Consider the following 20,329-nt stretch of genomic DNA (forward strand, 5'->3'; position numbering starts at 1 on the left):
CTTTTAATAGTGTACTGGCAACACGATACAAAATACAAAACAACCAAACGAAACGTGAAGTCCTCGGTTAACAACACAAACCAACACGGAACAAGATCCCACAAAACACAAGTGCACAACAGGCTGCCTAAGTATGGTTCCCATTCAGAGACAACAAGCAACAGCTGATTCTCCTTGCCTCTGATTGAGAACCACCCCGGCCAACATAGAAAACACATGAACTAGAAACTGAACATAGAACACAAAACATAGACCCTACACACCCTGGCTCAACATATAAGAGTCCCCAGAGCCAGGGCGTGACAGTGCCAATAGGCTGCCTAAGTATGATCCCCAATCAGAGACAACGAGTGACAGCTGCCTCTGATTGGGAACCACACCGGCCAACATAGAACTACACATACTAGAACATAAACATAGATATACACCACATAGAAAATCACACCCTGACTCAACAAATAAGAGTCCCCTGAGTCAGGGCGTGACATATAGATTAATTTACTATTTTACATTAATTAATGTATCAGCATTACTCTTCGCAATATAGGTCCATTTCATCTTACAGATGTAGGATTTTAATTTGAGCCAGTTTGTTACAGCAGGAAAATAATCCTGCAGCAACAGGCAATGTGAATTATTATGTGGATTATAATGAAAGGGGAATGGAAACACTAGGCTTTAGAACACCAGCTAACTGTAACTGTAAATTGCCATATTGGCATTGTTAGATCATCGATAAGAGAGTTTTGGAATTCCTGAATTTACTGAGACCATATACATGTATGAAAACATGGTCCATATTTTGAAAGCTAAGAAACAGCCCTTTATGCTAAGCATATGTTAGGAACTCAAGACTGTTGGAAAAGCATTCCTCATGAAGCTAGTTGAGAGAATGCCAAGAGTGTGCAAAGCTGTCATCAAGGCAAAGGGTGGCTACTTTGAAGAATCTCAAATATAAAATATATTTTGATTTGTTTAACACTTTTTTGGTTACTACATGATTCCATATGTGTTATTTCATAGTTTTGATGTCTTCACTATTATTCTACAATGTAGAAAATAGTAAAATAAAGAAAAACCTTTAATGAGTAGGTGTGTCCAAACTTTTGACTGGTACTGTATATGCACCAAAACATATTACAAATAGCATTTAGTCTTACATGTGCTATGGAAAGACATGCACAAGTAATATAATATTAATAAAACAATAACTTTATTGAAAGAATAAGGTTAGGGGAATACATTGTCTCATTCAAACCTGAAAAATGTGCAAGTTACATCATGCTATCACATTCCACTAGTCCTGTAGCCTAATACACAAAGAGTCAGTATGAGAACAAATTAAAAGCATGAAAGAAAGGGGAAATGACCAGAGGAACACTCTGAGCTACTGGGTGAAGACTAAGAGACCCATTACTAGTATTTATGTATGGAATGTAGATCTATGTATGTGTCATGTGAGGGTGTGATTTCCCCTCAGCCCTGTTTGCAGCCTCAGCAGCATGTTCTCCAGTCTCTCTAGCCCCTGCCTATCCTTGCCACCGTGGGGGCAGCTATTGACTGCCTGGCGCACAGGTGACATGTCTATAGTATCGATCTCCTAAAAAAAGGTATGTTAGCTGACAGTCCACCACAGTGTCCTATAGACAGAGACAGGGACAGAGAGAGGGAAAGTATTTAAAATAACATAGACCTAATTTATAGGCCTATTAGTACATTACAATAATACATAATTGACAGTTACCTTCCAGTCAAAAAGCTTGGCTGAGAGGCAGAAGCATCACGTGGTGGCTCCAACTTCATCTGGCTCCTCCATTTCAATCTCATCCTCTTTGTCCTCATCTTCCCCATGTAGCGATGAACCTTCAGCACAGAAAAAAGGGAATCATTTTTTGTTGTTGTTGTCATTTAGCAGACGCTCTTATCCAGAGCGACTTACAGTTAGTGCATACATTATTTTTTATACCCCCCCGTGGGAAGTGAACCCACAATCATGACTGGAAGGGAATTGTACAAGTTATCAATCGGCTTGAAAGGTGACAAAGTTCAATTTTATTATCCAAAGGTTTTCACTCACATTTGAGAAAACGTAAAATAACTGAAATAATATTATAATGTATGCCTGTAAGTAGCAAATAACCAGCTAAACCAGGATAATTTACCAAGCTGACTACCAATCTGAGCTTGCAAAAGTATAGCTAGCTAGCTATCATCATAAGGGTTAGGCTTCAGGCTTAGGCTACATTCATTCTTGCAATCATAGCTATCACAGATAAAAATACACATAATATATCGAAAGATATCTAGCTATGTAGTTACTGTAGCTACCTAGCTATATGGGTATCATAGCTACATTTTACTGGTAAAATAGCAATCCTGCAGCAGCCCTCTCTTCTGGCTGGCTGGCTAGCTAAATCTAATCACTTTGTTTGTTTTAGCTAGGTCTAGCTCATGCCTAACGACAAATGCTCTTCTATTTTATTTTGTACAGTCATCAATGAAAACATTTACATCAAAATGACAAGACGAGAAGAGCTAAATCAAGTAGGCTAGCTAGCTACCTTGCCTCGTTTTGGCTGATTGTCTACTGGGCTTGTTATCAAAATGTCATTTCACAGACAGACTCATCTTATCAATCAGAAAAAAATACTCTAAAAAGTACATATTGTAATTACCAACATAAAATTGAATTGTATACAGTTTCTTACCGTAATTAATATTGTTGTCCTGATCTCAGTGACAGAGCTGTCAAAGTTGTAAGAAACCATTCAGGTCCACTAGAGGCGAGGCGCCTCCCGGTGGCAGCATTCACTTTCAGTCTCCATGCCAAAACACAATTTCTTCACTTCTACCAATGACGCATTGGCGTCAGTCATTACTATGGCAATTCAAGATGGCGCTACCCATACTTCTAATAAACGTTGTTCAAGATCAAAATACTTTAAAATAGAGATATTTCTATGTTACAAGCATGTTTGGTATTAGTGGATTGAATACATCGCTTTGTTCCGCTTAACTTCCTGAAGTGTTTCCATTCCCCTTTAATTGACATTTCTGTAGGGGTTGATACATTTTTCATTAGGGAAAATCAAGTCGGACATTTCTAAGTGGAAATTACAAACTTTAGAAGCCTTTTTATAACTCAAATATACTACAAGTTTGCATTTCCTGTTGTGCAGGAACATTCTCAGCAACAAAAGAGTGACCAAATGATGATCCTACTTCTGTAGTTCTGTGTTATAGAATTGTAATTGTTTACTATCCCTTTGTCTTTTCCCCTCTTATGGTCTTTGTCACCTCACTGTAAGTGTTCCCCTCTTTTGTTTTGTTCTTCTAGTGAAACACACAGAAGAACGTTGTGAGTATGGATGGCATGGCTTATCATGACATACAGTGCATTCGGAAAGTATTCAGGCCCCTTGACTTTTTCCACATTTTGTTTCGTTACAGCCTTATTCTAAAACGGATTAAATAGTTCCCCCCCCCCTCATTAATCTACACACAATACCCCATAATGACAATGCAAAAACAGGTTTTTAGAATTTTTGGCAAACAGTAAAAAAATAAAATAAAATAAAATATCACATTTACATAAGTATTCAGACCCTTTATGCTGTACGTTGTTGAAGCACCTTTGGCAGCGATTACAGCCTCAAGTCTTCTTGGGTATGACGCTACAATATTGGCACACCTGTATTTGGGGAGTTTCTCCCATTCTTCTCTGTAGATCCTCTCAAGCTCTGTCAGGTTGGATGGGGAGCGTCGCTGCACAGCTATTTTCAGGTCTCTCCAGAGATGTTCGATCGGGTTCAAGTCTGGGCTCTGGCTGGGCCACTCAAGGACATTCAGAGACATGTCCCAAAGCCACTCCTGCGTTGTCTTGGCTGTGTGCTTAGGGTCGTTGTCCTGTTGGAAGGTGAACCTTTGCTCTGGAGCACGTTTTCATCAAGGATATCTCTGTACTTTCACTCTCATCTTTCCCTCAATCCTGACTATTCTCCCAGTCCCTGCCGTTGAAAAACATCCCCACAGCATGATGCTGCTAACACCATGCTTCACCGTTGGGATGGTGCCAGGTTTCCTCCAGACGTGACACTTGGCTTTCAGGCCAAAGAGTTCAATCTTGGTTTCATCAGACCAGAGAATCTTGTTTCTCATGGTCTCAGAGTCCTTTAGGTGCTTTTTGGCAAACTCCAAGCGGGCTGTCATGTGCCTTTTACTGAAAAGTTGCTTCCGTCTGGCCACTCTACCATAAAGGCTTGATTGGTGGAGTGCTGCAGAGATGGTTGTCCTTCTGGAAGGAACTCTGGAGCTCTGTCAGAGTGACCATCAGGTTCTTAGTCACCTCCCTGACCAAGGCCCTTCTCCCCCGATTGCTCAGTTTAGCCGGGCGGCCAGCTCTAGGAAGAGTCTTGGTGGTTCCAAACTTCTTCCATTTAAGAATGATGGAGGCCACTGTGTTCTTGCGGACCTTCAATGCTGCAGAATTTTTTTGGTACCCTTCCCCAGATCTGTGCCTCGACACAATCCTGTCTCTGAGCTCTACGGACCTCATATTCCTTTGACCTCATGGCTTGGTTTTTGCTCTGACATGCACTGTCAACTGTGGGACCTCATATAGACAGGTGTGTGCCTTTCCAAATCATGTCCAATCAATTGAATTTACCACAGGTGGACTCCAATCAAGTTGTAGAAACATCTCAAGGATGATTAATGGAAACAGGATGCACCTGAGCTGAATTTCGAGTCTCATAGCAAAGGGTCTGAATACTTATGTAAATAAGGTATTTCTGTTTTTTTATTTGTAATACATTTACAAACATTTCTGTTTTCACTTTATCATTATGGGGTGTTGTGTGTAGATTGATGAAGAAAACGTTTTATTTAATCCATTTTAAAATAAGGCTTTAACATAACAAAATGTAGAAAAAGGGAAGGGGTCTGAATACTTTCCGAATGCACTGTATCTTCTGACTGTTAGAACATAGTTCACTAGAAGCTGTTGTAAGGGACCTGTATAGTCTTTGAAGCCTAAACTCAGCTGGTGTTGCCTTCTTACCTCTGCATGATAAAAGTAGAATATGCTAGTCATAGATCAAACAGCAATTCTCACTGCAGCTCAGAAACATTGTTTTTGACTGGCATGAAAACCCCTTTTCTTTCCACCCTGAGCTCTACTTGGTTGTAAACAGGAAAGGCACTTCATGGGTACAGATACGTTCATCATCTCTGCCAAACAAGTGTCCTTTTCATTCTCCTTTCGAAGATTTAATAAACAGAACAGGTTTGCAGTTGCCTATGCAGTAACTCTGCTCAACTTAGAAGCAACACAATGTGCTTTTTAGCCATGAAGTTAGTTAGTGAAAGTCTTATTTCACCATTTAAACCTCACAAAGGAAGTTGAATTGGCCACGATATTAAGATTTCACCACATATTAGTATTAAAGGGGCCCCACTTTATCGTAAAACCATGTATGCAATATGCAGTGTAATTTCACTGTAGCCTAGGTACACTGTACACATTATTATATAGCAGATGCAACTTTTATGCATGTGTGTGGTTTGTGTGCTTAGTTACTTTTCCATTAGATTTAGAAAAAAATAATGAATTGTAGCTAAACATCCCCTATCTGTAAAATCCTTGCTTGAGATTAGTGTTAGATGACTGGAACTGGATGACTATTAGACTATTGCTTGAGAGATCAACCCTGATGCCAGGCTGCAGTGAGAACACAGAACAACAGTTCTCACAGGAATACACAGATGATCTGTGGTTGGCCATGCTGACACCAGATCACCCAATGTTCTCAACTCCACCCTTCCCCACTTCCTCTGTTTCCACTGTGTGTGTGTACACACTCGGGTGAGCAGTGTAGCTTCTCTGGCGACCTCTTGCCCAACTCTGGTCACACTCTGTGCCCTGCCCAATGCCATATCTAAACCTCTTTCACACCTGGGTTTATGTATCCAAATTAGGGTAGAGCAGAATTTGCAACAAGTGAAAGGTCACGACATAGAGTGATAGTTTGATGTAGATATCTCTTATTTTTCTACAGTCAATCATGAATAGGACATATGATATATGTTATGAGAATAATGTCAGAACCTTTGTTTGTGGGGCTCTGAGGTGTGCCTTGTGCATGACATTGATAGACGGCATTGATAATGTGCTGGTATTTTGGAGCAGGGTGGAGCTGACGGTTTGTGGTGAAGAGTATGTGCCATTTACTGAAAGAGAGAAACTGATTGCCTAGCTGTTCAGTGACTGTGAACTACTAACCTTGGCAGGCCTGGTATAAATAACAGCTCGATTGACAACGTGGTTAACACCTTCAGAAGCAACAACAACCAGCACTACATTCCCACGGCTTAGAAACATCTCTACCATGTTAAAATGGGCTTAATTTAGAGTCGTTTCAGTTCAGTTAAATTATTTACATATTTAACCTATGTGGAAATGAAGATGGCGAATACAATGAGTTGGCATAACTAAGGCCAGAAGTTTTTCCTGACATAACCAGGTATAACTCTGGGCCCTAGTTAGTTGTTCTTGGTAAGGTCATGTGGTCATTAACAACTCCTGGCCCTAGGCATGTAGCATCTAGGCCTCACAAAAACTCTAAAATCACCCACTGAGGAGAGATCTGATGAACTTGTGAACTGAAACTTGTGTTGGTTATGTGGGCATAAACTCTACCCATCTGCTCACCATAAAACCCAGCATAAAAGAGAAAATGACTCTCGCCATGTACAGTGGGGAAAAAAAGTATTCAGTCAGCCACCGATTGTGCAAGTTCTCCCACTTAAAAAGATGAGAGAGGCCTGTAATTTTCATCATAGGTACACGTCAACTATGACAGACAAAATGAGAGAAAAAAAATCCAGAAAATCACATTGTAGGATTTTTTATGAATTTATTTGCAAATTATGGTGGAAAATAAGTATTTGGTCAATAACAAAAGTTTCTCAATACTTTGTTATATACCCTTTGTTGGCAATGACACAGGTCAAACGTTTTCTGTAAGTCTTCACAAGGTTTTCACACACTGTTGCTGGTATTTTGGCCCATTCCTCCATGCAGATCTCCTCTAGAGCAGTGATGTTTTGGGGCTGTCGCTGGGCAACACGGACTTTCAATTCCCTCCAAAGATTTTCTATGGGGTTGAGATCTGGAGACTGGCTAGGCCACTCCAGGACCTTGAAATGCTTCTTACGAAGCCACTCCTTCGTTGCCCGGGCGGTGTGTTTGGGATCATTGTCATGCTGAAAGACCCAGCCACGTTTCATCTTCAATGCCCTTGCTGATGGAAGGAGGTTTTCACTCAAAATCTCACGATACATGGCCCCATTCATTCTTTCCTTTACACGGATCAGTCGTCCTGGTCCCTTTGCAGAAAAACAGCCCCAAAGCATGATGTTTCCACCCCCATGCTTCACAGTAGGTATGGTGTTCTTTGGATGCAACTCAGCATTCTTTGTCCTCCAAACACGGCGAGTTGAGTTTTTACCAAAAAGTTCTATTTTGGTTTCATCTGACCATATGACATTCTCCCAATCCTCTTCTGGATCATCCAAATGCACTCTAGCAAACTTCAGACGGGCCTGGACATGTACTGGCTTAAGCAGGGGGACACGTCTGGCACTGCAGGATTTGAGTCCCTGGCGGCGTAGTGTGTTACTGATGGTAGGCTTTGTCACTTTGGTCCCAGCTCTCTGCAGGTCATTCACTAGGTCCCCCCGTGTGGTTCTGGGATTTTTGCTCACCGTTCTTGTGATCATTTTGACCCCACAGGGTGAGATCTTGCGTGGAGCCCCAGATCGAGGGAGATTATCAGTGGTCTTGTATGTCTTCCATTTCCTAATAATTGCTCCCACAGTTGATTTCTTCAAACCAAGCTGCTTACCTATTGCAGATTCAGTCTTCCCAGCCTGGTGCAGGTCTACAATTTTGTTTCTGGTGTCCTTTGACAGCTCTTTGGTCTTGGCCATAGTGGAGTTTGGAGTGTGACTGTTTGAGGTTGTGGACAGGTGTCTTTTATACCGATAACAAGTTCAAACAGGTGCCATTAATACAGGTAACGAGTGAAGGACAGAGGAGCCTCTTAAAGAAGAAGTTACAGGTCTGTGAGAGCCAGAAATCTTGCTTGTTTGTAGGTGACCAAATACTTATTTTCCACCATAATTTGCAAATAAATTCATAAAAAATCCTACAATTTGATTATCTGGATTTTCTTTCTCAATTTGTCTGTCATAGTTGACGTGTACCTATGATGAAAATTACAGGCCTCTCTCATCTTTTTAAGTGGGAGAACTTGCACAATTGGTGGCTGACTAAATACTTTTTTTCCCCACTGTATTTTGATACTGGGTTAATGCATGTAATTTAATGTGTGTTTAATTCATACCATGCTGGCATGTTGTTTCAGTACAATTTAGTATCTCTGCATTGTTTGTGTGCTCTCTATTTTGTTTATGTTGAGCTGCGTGTGGTTTTGGTGCACCACGAGTGTAGCTGAAACTGCTGTGGTTTTCAAAGCTTTTCATGATAGAACTCTCTCGTGAGGCGAGAAGTGGAGTTGGGGGGTGGGGTCAGCGTTTGGGGGGGTGGGAAGGCTGTAGCGAGCAGACATTGATAAGGAAAAACATCTCATTTCCATGGTAAAAGTGATCAAACCATCACCTAATACTTGTAGTTGTCTTCGTAACCACACATTTAATATTTGAGACATCAGTGTAACATGTTAATAGTTCACATGGAAGTACCCCATATCTCTGCTGTGGTCTCTTCTATAGGGGAAATGACTGTGTCCTTATTGTCTCAATATCCTCAGGTAAAAGCACCCCCGTCAACATGCCTGGAGGAGCAGGCGACTCGGCCAAGCCCTGCGACCCCTTCCAGCCGTTCGGCAGTGACGCCATCGACCCCTTTCAGAGTAAAAAGGGGGTTGGAGACCCCTTTAGTGGCAAAGAACCTTTTGCTCCATCTTCCTCAAGTAAAGCCTCTAAAGACTCTTCCTTGGGTTTTGCAGACTTCAGTTCTGTAAGTTGAGCTCAGTGATACTCTCTCTCTCTGTCCAGACCAGTCTTTATATACCTAGCCACTACCGCTCTGCTTTAGTTCCCATAACGTTAACTGAAGGATCTAGAGCGGAGCTAACCACAAGGCCCAGGATGTTTATCTACACCTTTCTGCATCCTGGCCTCCCTTCACTGTGCAGACATCTCTCTTAGTCAATAACCTACCATCACTCCACACAAAGACCAGAGCCAGGCATCTTCCTACTCAGACCCATGGCAAATTAACCACCATGTAGGCTAACTGTTGGCTATGGCATAATCACTAGCAATAACTACTGTTTAAGATCACTGATAATCTGATTATCACTTTAATCGTGTGATCCAACCCTACCTCATATCTAAGATGATGACTCTGAACTCCCACACATTTTTGCCATCTAGCTGTTTTCTGTTGAGTGTAAGCCTGTCTAAGGTTCCACAAGACTCACTTATCTATACTGTGTTATGATTTTGGGTAGGGGGGGGTGGGTTTCTCAACCCTTGCGTTGTAGTTGGTTGCGCACCACCTACAATGCATTTGGTATTGTGCAGTAAAGCGCAGAGCTGCATTGCAGAAGTGGTCCCCAGCACTCGTGCAGGAAAGGGTGTCAGCCCTTTTTGTGGTTTGATGTGTACGCCGCGATTGGAACATAAATGTGCCATTTGGTTTGTTGCTGGGTAGAATGCTAGAGGCTCCCCAAAACAAGCACAATTGAAAAGTATTATTTCCACCGCCTCTCTAGCAGTCCAATTCTGGCAGTGTGAAGTATAATTCAACTAGCCAGTTGGTGCTTTAAGGTCAGTGTTCAATAATCCAGCCAGTGCGGTGCTATGGCCTGGGCTGTCTGTCTAAACCAACCAATGGGTGTCTCACACAGTGTAGCCATAATCCAGTATGTATTTAGGATCCTCATATCTGAATATTGACCTTTTCCTCCCGGCATCAGCAGTCAGTTAGTCAGCCAGTCACACAGTAAGGCAGCCAGCCACTCAGCCAGTCATTCAGTCGGTGCGTACCCTAGGCCAGGCTAGGCCAGAAAGGGGAGCCCATCCGGTGTGGTTTAGTGACTGACAGCTCCAAGCCACTGGTCTGGCTGTGGGATCTGTTGACACGGGAAGCAGTAGTATCACTACTCAGCTCTCAGTCCTGAGTTCTTACCCCTCAGTTCTATGGTGTGTGTCAGTCATGTGTGTCCTACTAGTGTGTTTAGATGCAGTATTAGTGTGTATCATGGTTTTGTATTTTCTTTAGGCTTAGTTTGCTCAATCTGGTTAGTTTTGGTCTGCTGCATGACATTGGTAGCATAGATCCTGCTTTACTATCTCTGACTTGTACCAAACTACTCCCAAAGTTGTCAAAACTATTTTAACAGAATCAACTGCCCGTATTGTATTGAAACTAAAGAGGCATGGTGTTCCACATTGAAGATATTATCTAGAAAAATACCATATGAACTTGGCCCCTGAATTGAATTATAAATATTTCAAGGAAACAAATGTAATTTAGCTATTAAATGCCTCAATGGACTCTGTTCCATATTTATTTTGGTCAGCATGATTCCAAGAATTGAATGGCCTCACTTGACCCTGACATTTGAATCAGATCTAAGGATGGTAAAGCAGTATGTTAGAATGTGTGTGCGTTTTGATATGTATGGGAGAAGTTCCTAGTTTTACTTTGCTGTGATTGTTACTTAGGCTAGATCTCATACTATCACTTTAACAGAGAATGAAATACGTATTTTTTGTCCTTTCCATTTTCTCTCTGCATGTCGTCTTTGCATGTTGTTCAAATATGCTTTTAGTTGCTCATTCATTTTCATTTGGAAACTAACTGAAAAGGTCCTCCATGTGGCCTTCTCATAGTTAGTTGTATCTTGTGGTGACGGTGTTTCGTAGTGTGCTCAGTGTAAAATGGATGGTGTGATACACGATTAGTGAATTATTTCTTTGGTGTTTTGTCATTCATTTTTCTCTCGCAGGACCAGAAAAAGTTAAGGTAAGAATGTTTAACAATGCCGTCAAATTGAAAAGTGCTTCGTTTTGTGTTTTTCTCACGTACTGTAGGTTCTGAGCACAACCGCTCAGGTTTAACAATAAGAAGCACCTTTCCTCCGACAGCAGAACACACTTAAATTGAATATTAAAGTACGGATAGGGATAGGTCAGCTACAGTTGAAGTCGGAAGTTTACATACACTTAGGATGTAGTCATTAAAACTCGTTTTTCAACCACTCCACACATTTCTTGTTAACGAACTATAGTTTTGGGAAGTCGGTTAGGACATCTACTTTGTGCATGACACAAGTAATTTTTCCAACAATTGTTTACAGACAGATTATTTCACTTATAATTCACTGTATCACAATTCCAGTGGGTCAGAAGTTTACATACACTAAGTTGACTGTGCCTTTAAACAGCTTGGACAATTCCAGAAAATGATGTCATGGTTTTAGAAGCTTCTGATAGGCTAATTGACATAATTCGATTTGAGGTGTACCTGTGGATGTACAGTCGTGGTCAAAAGTTTTGAGAATGACACAAGTATTGGTCCTCACAAAGTTTGCTGCTTCAGTGTATTTAGATATTTTTGTCAGATGTTACTATGGTATACTGAAGTATAATTACAAGCATTCCATAAGTGACAAAGGCTTTTATTGACAATTACATTACGTTTATGCAATGAGTCAATATTTGCAGTGTTGACCCTTCTTTTTCAAGACCTCTGCAATCCGCCCTGGCATGCTGTCAATTAACTTCTGGGCCACATCCTGACTGATGGCAGCCCATTCTTACATAATCAATGTTTGGAGTTTGTCAGAATTTGTGGGTTTTTATTTGTCCACCCACCTCTTGAGGATTGACCACAAGCTCTCAATGGGATTAAGGTCTGGGGAGTTTCCTGGCCATGGACCCAAAATGTCGATGTTTTGTTCCCCGAGCCACTTAGTTATCACTTGCCTTATGGCAAGGTGCTCCATCATGCTGGAAAAGGCATTGTTCGTCACCAAACTGTTCTTGGATGGTTGGGAGAAGTTGCTCTCGGAGGATGTGTTGGTACCATTCTTCATTCATGGCTGTGTTCTTTGGCAAAATTGTGAGTGAGCCCACTCCCTTGGCTGAGAAGCAACCCCACACATGAATGGTCTCAGGATGCTTTACTGTTGGCATGACACAGGACTGATGGGAGCGCTCACCTTGTCTTCTCCGGACAAGCTTTTTTCCGGATGCCCCAAACAATCGGAAAGGGGATTCATCAGAGAAAATGACTTTACCCCAGTCCTCAGCAGTCCAATCCCTGTACCTTTTGCAGAATATCAGTCTGTCCCTGATGTTTTTCCTGGAGAGAAGTGGCTTCCTCGCTGCCCTTCTTGACACCAGGCCATCCTACAAAAGTCTTCGCCTCACTGTGCGTGCAGATGCACTCACACCTGCCTGCTGCCATTCCTGAGCAAGCTCTGCACTGGTGGTGCCCCGATCCCGCAGCTGAATCAACTTTAGGAGACGGTCTTGGCGCTTGCTGGACTTTCTTGGGCACCCTGAAGCCTTCTTCAGAACAATTGAACCTCTCTCCTTGAAGTTCTTGATGATCCGATAAATGGTTGATTTAGGTGCAATCTTACTAGCAGCAATATCCTTGCCTGTGAAGCCCTTTTTGTGCAAAGCAATGATGACGGCACGTGTTTCCTTGTAGGTAACCATGGTTATAAGAGGAAGAACAATGATTTCAAGCACCACCCTCCTTTTAAAGCTTCCAGTCTGTTATTCTAACTCAATCAGCATGACAGAGTGATCTCCAGCCTTGTCTTCGTCAACACTCTCACCTGTGTTAACGAGAGAATCACTGACATGATGTCAGCTGGTCCTTTTGTGGCAGGGCTGAAATGCAGTGGAAATGTTTTTTTGGGATTAAGTTCATTTTCACGGCAAAGAGGGACTTTGCAATTAATTGCAATTCATCTGATCACTCTTCATAACATTTTGGAGTATATGCAAATTGCCATCATTAAAACTGAGGCAGCAGACTTTGTGAAAATGTATATTTGTGTCATTCTCAAAACTTTAGACCACGACTGTATTTCAAGGCCTACCTTCAAACTCAGTGCATCTTTGCTTGACATCATGGGAAAATCAAAAGAAATCAGCCAAGACCTCAGAAAAAGAATTGTAGACCTCCACAAGTCTGGTTCATCCTTGGGAGCAATTTCCAAACGCCTGAAGGTACCACATTCATCTGTACAAACAATAGTACGCAAGTGTAAACACCATGGGATCACGCAGCCGTCATACCGCTCAGGAAGGAGACGCGTTCTGTCTCCTAGAGATGAACGTACTTTGGTGCGAAAAGTGCAAATCAATCCCAGAACAACAGCAAAGGACCTTGTGAAGATGCTGGAAGAAAAAGGTACAAAAGTATCTATATCCACAGTAAAACGAGTCCTATATCGACATAACCTGAAAGGCCGCTCAGCAAGGAAGAAGCCACTGCTCCAAAACCGCCATAAAAAAGCCAGACTGCGGTTTGCAACTGCACATGGGGACAAAGATCGTACTTTTTGGAGAAATGTCCTCTGGTCTGATGAAACAAAAATAGAACTGTTTGGCCATAATGACCATTGTTATGTTTGGAGGTAAAAGGGGGTCCTTGCAAGCAGGAGAACACCATCCCAACCGTGAAGCACGGGGGTTGCAGCATCATGCTGTGGGGGTGCTTTGCTGCAGGAGGGACTGGTGCACTTCACAAAATAGATGGCATCATGAGGAAGGAAAATGATGTGGATATATTGAAGCAACATCTCAAGATATCAGTCAGGAAGTTAAAGCTTGGTCGCAAATGGGTCTTCCAAATGGACAATGACCCCAAGCATACTTCCAAAGTTGTGGCAAAATGGCTTAAGGACAACAAAGTCAAGGTATTGGCATGGCCATCACAAAGCCCTGACCTCAATCCTATGGAAAATGTGTGGGCAGAACTGAAAAGGCGTGTGCGAGCAAGGAGGCCTACAAACCTGACTCAGTTACACCAGCTCTGTCAGGAGGAATGGGCCAAAATTCACCCAACTTATTGTGGGAAGCTTGTGGAAGGCTACCCGAAACGTTTGACCCAAGTTAAACAATTTAAAGGCAATGCTACCAAATACTAATTGAGTGTAACTTCTGATGAAAGAAATAAAAGCTGAAATAAATCATTCTCTCTACTATTATTCTGACATTTCACATTCTTAAAATAAAGTGGTGATCCTAACTGACCTAAAACAGGGAATTTTTACTAGGATTAAATGTCAGGAATTGTGAAAAACTGAATTTAAATGTATTTGGCTAAGGTGTATGTAAACTTCCGACTTCAACTGTAGAATGTGTGTGTAGTGTGTATATTTTGTGTGTGTGCGGATGCTTTTGTGTGCATGCTGATGTGTGATGTGTGTGTTAATATGTGTGGGTACATTACAGTGAGGGAAAAAAGTATTTGATACCCTGCTGATTTTGTACGTTTGCCCACTGACAAAGAAATTATCAGTCTATAATTTTAAAGGTAGGTTTATTTGAACAGTGAGAGACAGAATAACAACAAAAAAATCCAGAAAAAGCTGCCTATGACCCCAAGAACACCATCCCCACCGTCAAACATGGAGGTGGAAACATTATGCTTTGGGGGTGTTTTTCTGCTAAGTGGACAGGACAACTTCACCGCATCAAAGGGACGATGGACGGGGCCATGTACCGTCAAATCTTGGGTGAGAACCTCCTTCCCTCAGCCAGGGCATTGAAAATGGGTCGTGGATGGGTATTCCAGCATGACAATGACCCAAAACACGGCCAAGGCAACAAAGGAGTGGCTCAAGAAGAAGCACATTAAGGTCCTGGAGTGGCCTAGCCAGTCTCCAGACCTTAATCCCATAGAAAATCTGTGGAGGGAGCTGAAGTTTCGAGCTGCCAAACGTCAGCCTCGAAACCTTAATGAGTTGGAGAAGCTCTGCAAAGAGGAGTGGAACAAAATCCCTCCTGAGATGTGTGCAAACCTGGTGGCCAACTACAAGAAACGTCTGACCTCTGTGATTGCCAACAAGGGTTTTGCCTTGTACTAAGTACTAAGTCATGTTTTGCAGAGGGGTCAAATACTTATTTCCCTCATTAAAATGCAAATCAATTTATAACATTTTTGACATGAGTTTTTTCTGGATTATTTTGTTGTTATTCTGTCTCTCACTGTTCAAATAAACCTACCATTAAAATTATAGACTGATGATGTCTTTGTCAGTGGGCAAACGTACAAAATCAGCAGGGGATCAAATACTTTTTTCCCTCACTGTATATAGTTATAATACAAAACTACAGTCATATACAGTGGCTTGCGAAACTATTCACTCCCCTTGGCATTTTTCCTATTTTGTTGCCTTACAACCTGGAATTAAAATGGATTTTTTGGGGGGTTTGTATCATTTGATTTACACAACATGCCTACCACTTTGAAGATGCAAAATATTTTTGATTGTGAAACAAACAAGAAATAAGACAAAAAAACTGAAAACTTGAGCGTGCATAACTATTCACCCCCCCAAAGTCAATACTTTGTAGAGCCACCTTTTGCAGCAATTACAGCTGCAAGTCTCTTGGGGTATGTCTCTATAAGCTTGGCACATCTATCCACTGGGATTTTTGCCCATTCTTCAAGGTAAAACTGCTCCATTTCCTTCAAGTTGGATGGGTTCCACTGGTGTACAGCAATCTTTAAGTCATACCACCGATTCTCAATTGGATTGAGGTCTGGGCTTTGACTAGGCTATTCCAAGACATTTAAATGTTTTCCCTTAAACCACTTGTGTGTTGCTTTAGCAGTATGCTTAGGGTCATTGTCCTGCTGGAAGGTGAACCTCCGTCCCAGTCTTAAATCTCTGGAAGACTGAAACAGGTTTCCCTCAAGAATTTCCCTGTATTTAGCGCCATCCATCATTCCTTCAATTCTGACCAGTTTCCCAGTCCCTGCCGATGAAAACCATCCCCACAGCATGATGCTGCCACCACCATGCTTCACTGTGGGGATGGTGTTCTCGGGGTGATGAGAGGTGTTGGGTTTGCGCCAGACGTAGCGTTTACCTTGATGGCCAAAAAGCTACATTTTAGTCTCATCTGACCAGAGTACCTTCTTCCATATGTTTGGGGAGTCTCCCACATGGCTTTTGGTGAACACCAAACGTGTTTGCTTATTTTTTTCTTTAAGCAGTGGCTTTTTTCTGGCCACTCTTCCGTAAAGCTCTGTGGCGTGTACAGCTTAAAGTGGTCCTATGGACAAATACTCCAATCTCCGCTGTGGAGCTTTGCAGCTTCAGGGTTATCTTTGGTCTCTTTGTTTCCTCTCTGATTAATGCCCTCCTTGCCTGGTCCGTGAGTTTTGGCAGGTTTGTTGTGGTGCCATATTCTTTCCATTTTTTAATAATGCATTTAGAGGTGCTCCGTGGGATGTTCAAAGTTTCGGATATTTTTTTATAACCCAACCCTGATCTGTACTTCTCCACAACTTTGTCCCTGACCTGTTTGGAGAGCTCCTTGGTCTTGGTGGTGCCCCTTGCTTAGTGGTGTTGCAGACTTTGGGGCCTTTCAGGACAGGTGGATATATACTGAGATCATGTGACAGATCATGTGACACTTAGATTGCACACAGGTGGACTTTATTTAACTAATTATGTGACTTCTGAAGGTAATTGGTTGCACCAGATCTTATTTAGGGGCTTCATAGCAAAGGGGGTGAATACATATGCACGCACCACTTTTCCGTTATTTATGTTTTAGAATTTTTTTAACTTCACCAATTTGGACTATTTTGTGTATGTCCATTACATGAAATCCAAATAAAAATCCATTTAAATTACCGGTTATAATGCAACAAAATAGGAAAAACGCCAAGGGGGTTGAATACTTTTGCAAGGCACTGTATATCCTCTTACGGTAGCCAGGCAGAAATGGAAGTTTACCCTTAATATACAGTATAAGGTTCACTAAAATCAAATAATCTGGCAAAACACCTCCTAATGTGTGTTTTGTGCATGGTGTTAGGGATGTATCCTTTGTTAAATGCCTCTCTCCTCTTCTCTCTGTAGTTTGGAAATGAGGCCCAGCAACTGGAGTGGGCGAAGCGAGAGAGTGAGCGAGCGGAGCGGGAGCGGCTGAAGAGACTCCGGCAGCAGGAGCAGGAGGACTTAGAGCTGGCCATCGCTCTCAGCAAGGCTGAGATGTCCCACGGGTGACCTGGACTTGACTGGACACACACACACATACATAGAGATATGCACAAATAGACAAACACACACATAGACAAACTCTTACTAGCATTACTAGTACATAAACACACTCACTCACACACACACACACACACACACACACACACACACACACACACACACACACACACACACACACACATAAGTATACAACTCACACACAATAACCCACACACTGTGAAGGACCTGGAGCAGGCCATTTCCCTCAGGGCCGATGTGCCCAACACATGACCGCTTCCTCAACCACGCACACACAAACACACACACACCACCGCTACAACACACATACACACTCCACCTGATACGCACACACAGATACACACACCTCACCACACATTCCCCAGACCGACAAACTCAAAGCAAAACAATAACAAAACAGAACTTTTGGGGTCAGCCTGGACCCTATGTGGAAACAGAACTGGATTTGACTTTACAGTGGGAGGTTGGAGTGGGGGGTGGAAGACAGCAATCACAATCTCTCTTACTGTTTTTAATTGATAGGTGGGGAGGGGAACGGATGATGACCCGTGGTTTGTGAATAAAATGATGCACTGTTTAAATGCACTACAGAGGCTGGCTTAACGTGTAAAGATGTAAAGATGAACAGAATATGTGTCTGTCTGATGAGGGAGCATGGATCCCCTCACTGGACCGACTAGAGCTCTGACAGATGTGAAGAAGGGAATAGCTAAAGGTTATGCAGGGTTAACAGGTAGCTTAGTGGTTAAGAGCGTAGTGCCAGTAACCAAAAGGTTGCTGGTTCTAACCCCCAAGCCGAGTAGGTGAAAAATCTGTCGATGTGCCCTTGAGGAAGGAACTTAACCCTAATTGCTCCTGTAAGTCGTTCTGGATAAGAGCGTCTGCTAAATGACTAAAAATGTAAATGTAAAAAAAATGCTTATTAAGATTGAGACATTATTTTGGTATTGGTTTATTATGTGAACGTGGCGAGCCATGGGAGCAGTGCTGGGTGCTTCCCTGACTGGTTACTGCAAGTGTTCTGTGAGCGAGAGGTCTGCTTGGACCAGAACAAATTGTACAGCTATATTGTACAGTGAGGGAAAAAAGTATTTGATCCCCTGCTGATTTTGTACGTTTGCCCACTGACAAAGATATGATCAGTCTATAATTTTAATGGTAGGTTTATTTGAACAGTGAGAGACGGAATAACAACAAACAAATCCAGAAAAACGCATGTCAAAAATGTTCTAAATTGATTTGCATTTTAATGAAGGAAGTAAGTATTTGACCCCTCTGCAAAACATGACTTAGTACTTGGTGGCAAAACCCTTGTTGGCAATCACAGAGGTCAGAAGTTTCTTGTAGTTGGCCACCAGGTTTGCACACATCTCAGGAGGGATTTTGTTCCACTCCTCTTTGCAGATCTTCTCCAAGTCATTAAGGTTTCGAGGCTGACGTTTGGCAACTCGAACCTTCAGCTCCCTCCACAGATTTACTATGGGATTAAGGTCTGGAGACTGGCTAGGCCACTCCAGGACCTTAATGTGCTTCTTCTCTAGCCACTCCTTTGTTGCCTTGGCCGTGTGTTTTGGGTCATTGTTATGCGGGAATACCCATCCACGACCCATTTTCAATGCCCTGGCTGAGGGAAGGAGGTTCTCACCCAAGATTTGACGGTACATGGCCCTGTCCATCGTCCCTTTGATGCGGTGAAGTTCTCCTTTCCCCTTAGCAGAAAAACACCCCCAAAGCATAATGTTTCCACCTCCATGTTTGACGGTGGGGATGGTGATCTTGGGATCATAGGCAGCATTCCTCCTCCAAACACGGTGAGTTGAGTTGATGCCAAAGAGCTCCATTTTGGTATCATCTGACCACAACACTTTCACCCAGTTCTCCTCTGAATCATTCAGATGTTCATTGGCAAACTTCAGACGGCCCTGTATATGTGCTTTCTTGAGCAGGGGGACCTTGCGGGCGCTGCAGGATTTCAGTCCTTCACGGCATAGTGTGTTACCAATTGTTTTCTTGGTGACTATGGTCCCAGCTGCCTTGAGATCATTGACAAGATCCTCCCGTGTAGTTCTTGGGCTGATTCCTCACCGTTCTCATGATCATTGCAACTCCACGAGGTGAGATCTTGCATGGAGCCCCAGGCCGAGGGAGATTGACAGTTATTTTGTGTTTCTTCCATTTGCGAATAATCGCACCAACTGTTGTCACCTTCTCACCAAGCTGCTTGGCGATGGTCTTGTAGCCCATTCCAGCCTTGTGTAGGTGTACAATCTTATCCCTGACATCCTTGGAGAGCTCTTTGGTCTTGGCCATGGTGGAGAATTTGGAATCTGATTGATTGATTGCTTCTGTGGACAGGTGTCTTTTATACAGGTAACAAGCTGAGATTAGGAGCACTCCCTTTAAGAGTGTGCTCTTAATCTCAGCTCGTTACCTGTATAAAAGATACCTGGGAGACAGAAATCTTTCTGATTGAGAGGGGGTCAAATACTTATTTCCCTCATTAAAATGCAAATCATTTTATAACATTTTTGACATGCGTTTTTCTGGATTTTTTTGTTGTTATTCTGTCTCTCACTGTTCAAATAAACGTACCATTAAAATTATAGACTGATCATTTCTTTGTCAGTGGGCAAACGTACAAAATCAGCAGGGGATCAAATACTTTTTTCCCTCACTGTACACTTTCTCAGTGAGTGTGAGATGGTAGATGCATTGTTTTTTACAATATTTCAGTGCTTCTTCAGCAAACATAGGGAGAAGGAATGGGTACATAGCTGTGCCTCTTCTGACAGTTTAAGTAAGTTCAAAATGCTGTGATTTACATAAAACAACCACAAAAAAGACTAGATGAGGGACATTTTACTATGTTTTATTATAGAGGGTTAACATGCAGATTTTACGATTTTTATTTAATTATGTGACAAGTGTTATTTTATTATTTTATGTAGTATTTGTTAAAAGACTGAAACAATATTGTTTATTACAATTCTAGTTGAAAAGAGCTGCAAAAATTGATA

General features: G+C 42.1%; 1 protein-coding gene across 1 annotated transcript in view; it reads left to right on the forward strand.

The window, feature by feature from the left end:
- LOC311130263 (epidermal growth factor receptor substrate 15-like 1) overlaps window positions 1-17,364 on the forward strand; it is a 37,453-nt gene extending 20,089 nt beyond the window's left edge. Inside the window, exons 23-25 of the mRNA XM_084162977.1 lie at window positions 8,832-8,993; window positions 11,040-11,056; window positions 17,154-17,364. Of these exons, the coding sequence (XP_084019103.1) occupies window positions 8,832-8,993; window positions 11,040-11,056; window positions 17,154-17,300 (326 nt within the window). The 3' untranslated portion in view covers window positions 17,301-17,364. The remainder of the gene's footprint in view (window positions 1-8,831; window positions 8,994-11,039; window positions 11,057-17,153) is intronic.
- Window positions 17,365-20,329: the final 2,965 nt, after the last annotated feature.

Source organism: Coregonus lavaretus, assembly GCF_964263955.1.
Source record: "Coregonus lavaretus genome assembly, chromosome: 6".
NCBI classification, from domain to species: Eukaryota; Metazoa; Chordata; class Actinopteri; order Salmoniformes; family Salmonidae; genus Coregonus; species Coregonus lavaretus.